The sequence below is a fragment of the Macaca mulatta genome, chromosome 12 (assembly GCF_049350105.2).
Source record: "Macaca mulatta isolate MMU2019108-1 chromosome 12, T2T-MMU8v2.0, whole genome shotgun sequence".
NCBI classification, from domain to species: Eukaryota; Metazoa; Chordata; class Mammalia; order Primates; family Cercopithecidae; genus Macaca; species Macaca mulatta.
Window position 1 is genome coordinate 75,927,184 of NC_133417.1, and position 6,000 is coordinate 75,933,183.

The 6,000-nt window shown below is 45.9% G+C and overlaps 1 protein-coding gene and 1 long non-coding RNA gene across 2 annotated transcripts in view; both read left to right on the forward strand.

Annotated features, from left to right (window-relative positions):
* GORASP2 (golgi reassembly stacking protein 2) overlaps positions 1 to 1,787 on the forward strand; it is a 38,533-nt gene extending 36,746 nt beyond the window's left edge. The window contains 1 exon segment of the mRNA NM_001261707.2: positions 540 to 1,787. Coding sequence (NP_001248636.1) covers positions 540 to 880 — 341 coding nt within the window. The 3' untranslated portion in view covers positions 881 to 1,787.
* Positions 1,788 to 1,950: 163 nt separating this feature from the next.
* LOC114671351 (uncharacterized) lies at positions 1,951 to 3,910 on the forward strand. The gene is made up of 3 exons (XR_003721296.2): positions 1,951 to 2,080; positions 2,591 to 2,710; positions 3,775 to 3,910. It is a non-coding gene; the product is annotated as an uncharacterized LOC114671351 (long non-coding RNA).
* The last annotated feature ends 2,090 nt before the right edge of the window (positions 3,911 to 6,000 follow it).

The following is a 6,000-nucleotide window of genomic DNA, read 5'->3' on the forward strand; positions in this document are numbered from 1 at the left end:
ATGAGTCCACTGAGTGTAATAGTTATCAATCACAGGTTTTAAGCAAAGGCTGAGTATCCCTGTTGAGGACAGTGGAAAGGGCAAGAATCCAGGCCCCTCCCTTCTGCCTTTGCAAGAGGGTTGTGGCCTACCTCTCTCTGTTGTCTGTCAGGAATGCAGCTGTAACAGCTTGCAGCTGGCAGGGGTGAGCATGAGTCCCCCTGTCTGACATCCAGTGCAGCTGTGTCACCTGCTGGGTGGGCTGTTATCTGTTCTGACTGGAAGGATCCTATCTTTCTTCCCTGAGCCAGTTTCCCCCAGTGCTGGGCCAGGTCACATGGAGCCTAGAAGCTGAGAACCTATTCCTGCGGGCAGCCGCAATTGTAGGGAATAGTTAACCCTGCCAGCGCCTCTATCTGGAAATCAGACAAGGTTGTGATTTATGTTACCTCCTCAGCTTCAGTTTCCTTAATGAAATGTAAATAAAAATAGCCCTTTGACGATGCCTGCTGCCCTTTCAGTGCTGGGAGGATGTATGATCTATGCCGTTTTTGTCCTAGGTCTGCCACCTCTTCCTTCCTTGCCTCCCCGAAACTTACCTGGCATTGCACCTCTCCCCCTGCCATCCGAGTTCCTCCCGTCATTCCCCTTGGTTCCAGAGAGCTCTTCTGCAGCAAGCTCAGGAGAGCTGCTGTCTTCCCTCCCGCCCACCGGCAACCCACCCTCCGACCCTGCCACAACTACTGCAAAGGCAGACGCTGCCTCCTCACTCACTGTGGATGTGACGCCCCCCACTGCCAAGGCCCCAGCCACGGTTGAGGACAGAGTCGGCGAGTCCACGCCAGTCAGCGAGAAGCCTGTTTCTGCGGCTGTGGATGCCAGTGCTTCTGAATCACCTTAACATTGAACCGTTCTTCGGAATTGGCGTGGTATATTTATTTAACCACGGGAGTGTGTCTGGAAATGCAAACTATCATTAATTTCATACTAGTTTGTACCGTATCTGTAGGCATCCTGTAAATAATTCCTACAGGGGATACTAAACGAGGACGTGGGTTGTTTCCTGCCAAGTTGAGTGGGGCTCACGCGCTAGGGCGAGATGTCAGAAAGTGCTTGTATTTTAAACAACCAAAAAGAATTGTAAGGGTGGCTTGCTGCCAGGCTTGCACTGCCGTTGCTGCGGGTGTGCATCTTCGGGAAAGGTGGTGACGGGGCGTCCACTAGGTTTCCTGTCCCCTGCTGCTCTTTCCGTAAGAAAATGAAATATTCTATGCCTAGTACTCACACGCAACATTTCTTGTACTTTGTAAGTCGTTTGCGAGACTGCAGACCACTTCACAAAACTAAACGGTAAAGAGATTTTACTTTTGGTCTCCGTGAGTCGCATCTCTATTAAGGTTTACACAGGAATTCCACCTGAAGACTTGTGTTAAAATTCCACAGCGCTCACTGTTAATTGAACGTCTTTTTCTTCAGCCTATACACGGATCCTTGTTTTGAGCTCTCTGAATCACTCAGACAACATTTTGTAACTGCTGCTGTTGCTTTCTACGTCCACCTTATAAAGTGGCATTTCAAAAGAAATAAAGAAGGTGTCACAGTTTTAAACCAGAAGGTGGCACTCTGTGGCTCCTTGTAGTATTATAGCTATACTGGGAAAGCATAGATACAGCAATAAAGTACAGTAATTTTACTTTTTTTCTTGTGTTACATCTAAATTACAACCCTTAATTGCCACGTGTGCACTTACTACTCTCCGGTATGTCATGCATCTTTAACTTTTCATGTCCTATGTTTGCTTTCTCCCGTTTTTAAGAGATGGTAAGTTAACTGGAGTTGATTTACTGAATGAAATTAAATGCAGATATCCATGTTTTTGAAATAAGACAAAAGTGGTTCCTCTGTTATTGCCCTGGTATAAGTCTGTAGATGCTGATCCCCTGCAGGGAGGACATGGCTGAGGTGGCAGCACCCTCACATCACCCTCACGTCACTCACCCCTGACTGCCCTGCTGGACACTTGAAGTCAACGCCAGCCCAGCACTCTCCTAGGAGTCTCAGTGCCAGCCAGTTTTGGGGGTAGATCTGTTTCTGGGGCCAGGTTTGTACTTAAAACTGAATGATGAAAGAAGTCTCCAGCCCTAATCATAGCTGCTTCTGTTTACACTGTGTAAATGTTTCTAAAATATTTCAGTTAATCCCGTTTTTTGAAAAGGAGCTTATAACAGGTGAGGAAAGTATTCACAAGCACATTTAAATGTTATAATTTTTGGCTTTCCAGGATAGGAAAACTTGAGAAAGTTACTACTTTCTAAAAGAGTTCTTAAATATTAAGATCTCCTTAATATTTGTTGTTTTTACATTAAAAGACAAATATTAAGGAGATCCCTTAGTGGAAAGCGAGTGAGTAATTTTCAAGTTTTACAAAATGATTTTTTTTAATACATTTCTTCCAAGGCAATGCTTGTGAACTCTGGTGCAGTCACAGCTCTCATCTGGGAATGATGACAGGCTGGGCTCTCTTCCTGGGCAGATGAAGTAGCATAACTGAAACACTAATCTCTAGGGAGATTGAGGGACCTTTTTTTTTTTTCTTTTTTTTTTGAAACAGGGTCTCACTCTGTCACCTTGGCTGGAGTGCAGTGGCTTGATCTTGGCTCACAGCAGCCTTGACCTCCTAGGGACTCAAGCAATCCTCCCACCTCAGCCTTCTGAATATCTGGGACCACAGGTGTGTGCCACCATGATAGTGAGGGACTCTTAACACTCACCTAACTAATGGACAGACACTCAGCCTAGATTGGCTTGTTGGATCTTCCCTGAGGTGGAAAATACTTCATTATTTTCTGCTGCCTTCAGACAAACCAGTTTCAGTCTTTAACAGTGGTAGATCTGGTACCAGGCTCCAGAAACACGATGTAAGAGAGAGTTTCCCTGACAGTAGGCCACTTCCATGGCCTTGTAGGGAGACAGACCAGGGAATCAGTCCTTAGGGCCAAGGCAGAAGGATTGCTTGAGCCCAGGAGTTCAAGTCCAGCCTGGGCAACACAGACCCTGTCTCTACAAAAAATTTAAAAATTAGCTGGGCATGGTGGCATGTGCCTGGAGTTCCAGCTACTCAGGAGGCTGAGGTGGGAGGATCGCTTGAGCACAGGAAGTCAAGGCTGCAGTGAACTGTGAGGAAACTATGCAAGGCTAGGAAAAGTCTTGAGTGTTTGTGTGCATGGGGCTGGGTCTTGTGTGCTGGACTAGGGAGTTTGAGCTTTTGCTTAAATACGGTAGTCACGAAGGCTGGAGGGCAGCGCAGTGGGGTCCAGCCTCAGGAGGGACGCTCACCTGAACCTCCTTGGCTAGCTAAGTCTCTACTTTGAGTCTAGGATAATGACTCTGTTAGTCTGTTCTGACACTGCTATAAAAAAATACCCAAGACTGGGTAATTTTATAAAGGAAAGAGGTTTAATTGACTTAGTTTCACGTGGCTGGAGAGACTTCAGGAAACTTAAAATCATGGCAGAAGGCAAAGGGGAAGCAAGAACCTTCTTCACATGGCAGCAGAAGAGAGAAGCGCAAGCAGGGGAAATGCCAGAGGCTTATGAAACCATCAGATCTCGTGAGAACTCACTCTCACGATAACAGCAGTGGGGAAACCACCCCCATAGTCCAATCACTTCCCACCAGATCCCTCCCTCAACACATGGGGATTATGGGAACTACAAGAAGAGATTTGGGTGGGGACACAGCGAAACCATATCAATGATTTTACCTTTTCCCCTCTGATTTTTGTTTTATTTTTAGTTCATTACTAATTGTGCTTACCTGGGAGCAGTTTAACTTAGTTAAACTGAAAATTCTGAAAATCCTGAAAATTCTGAAGACCTCGAAATTACCTTGTGGCCTCTTCCTCACCTGAGAGGCACCTACTAAAGCTCAAAGATGGCTCTACCTTGGATGTCCAAACATTTCTGCTTTTGACTATAGTGAAGATGAGAGACTGGTGGGCTGCTGGAGCTACGGTAGTGACATGGAAGCCCCGATCCCACTGTTAAGGAACCTGTGGTTTAGATGGGAACATGAAGCAACTTCACGCAAACTGCAGCAAGTGAAGAGTCTCAGCTGAGCAGAGACCTGGAGAGTCTGGGTGAAGGGAACATTCTCTGGCAGCTGAAGAAGGCTTAGCCAGACCTACATTTTAGCAGGTCACAGTAGGAAAGCCATGGGCATTAAAGCCTCCAACAGCAGTTGACTATAGGTGCATTTTATTAGAAAATTAAATACATCTTATTTAAATGATTGATTTGTGAAAAAGTTTTTTGTTCCAGAGTGGCCCTTTTTTATCAGTAACTTGTGAAGGAAGGTTGGGCCTTCCCCCTGTGACCCTGAAGATGAAGTTCTTTAATTATCTGACTACCCAGCAAGGTTCAACCCTGTCTTCAGATTAGAATTGCCTCAATTAGAATATTGATTCCTGGACTCTTGGCGTTTTAAAAAACTTCCCCAGGGAGGGTGGACCTGTAACTGCGGGAAGTAATAGGCGCATAGGAAGGTCATCGTTCTTGCTAGGTACCTACTTTTACCACTAAGCAAAGTGCACAGGTTAGAGGAGGGGTCCTTTTGTCACATACATACATATATATATATACACATATATATGTGTGTGTATATATATATATGTGTATATATGGGTTTTTTGTTGGTTTTTTTTTTTTTTTTGCATTAGATTTAGGAAGAACAATTTCCGGCTTGGCTAACAAAAGTGTTCCTTTATAGGCCTTTTGTGTATCAAGCCAATTGATAAAATGGGGAATTAATGCCACAGCCAATTATTCAAGCACTAGAACAACAGTACGTGGAAGGGCAAGTGGGTCCCACTCCCAGCTGGGGGCTACAGGTGAGGGGAATAGGGAGGGGTGAGGAGAGTGAGAATGCGCCGCAAAAGAGCAGAGGAGTGAGGAGTGCAGACAAGTGCAGATGCCGCCCCACTGCCTCTCCAGGGAGTTACACAAACGTGAGTACTCTGGTCGCTTGACAGTTTAGAGAAAACGCCACACTCCAGCCATTGATGGAGGCGGGCCACAGATTTTCAGTGTTACCAGAGTTGAGGTTACAGTGTATTTCCTGGCAAGATACAAGTCCATGCTCCATGAAGGCTGCTGGGGCTTGGGATAATAACAGTAGCCAGCATTTATTAAGTGTTTCCTGTACATGGGGTGAATAATAAGAGTGCTCTGCCCAGCAGACAAGAGGAAGCAAACCGTTTCCCCCCAGGCATGTTTCCTTTGAACTCCCCTGTATATATTAAAATATGGATTAATTGCCAACATTTAAAAATCAGAAGGTTTCACATAAATCCAGATTTCTGGTTTCTCAAAGTCACAAGTTCTGGCAACAGATCAATCCTACAGGGAAATGAACGCCCCTTGGAGTCTGTGTCCTCCAGTCTCCAATTCCCACAGCCCCACCTGCGTACACCAGCCCCCACGCCCACCGCCCGCAGGTGTCTGAGTTTGCAGAGCCCTGTGTTATGCTGGTAGTAACACAGCTGAGTCTGGGGAGAGGGAAGGGATGGCTGAAACCGAGGTTTCCTTACAGTCAGCGGGGCCAGAACCCTTGGGGACCCAGGATCAGGAAACAAGGTCCTTCATGGATTTCATTATTTAGGATCCAATGAATCATGTGGAATGGGCACTAAGGTTAGCAAAATTTGAAGCAGCCACTTAGACGGTAAACCTGAGGGAGAAAATGTCCCTGGACAATGACTGGGATAGTAACAACAATTTGAGTTTCACTAGTCTCTTTTCCTAAAGCCATATGCTGGGTTCCCAACCCATTGATTACCTTAACAACCAACTCTATTAGAATTGATCATCAAGTCTCTTTTCACAACCAAGAGTTGTGAATAAGAGTTCATGAATCCCTGACTGACTTTCTTACCCTCCACTCTCCATGGCCTTGCTTCCTGGGGAGGGTCCTGTTTGCCAAGCTGGCCTGGTTTGAGACCCACACTAAGAAGTCGGCCTGAGG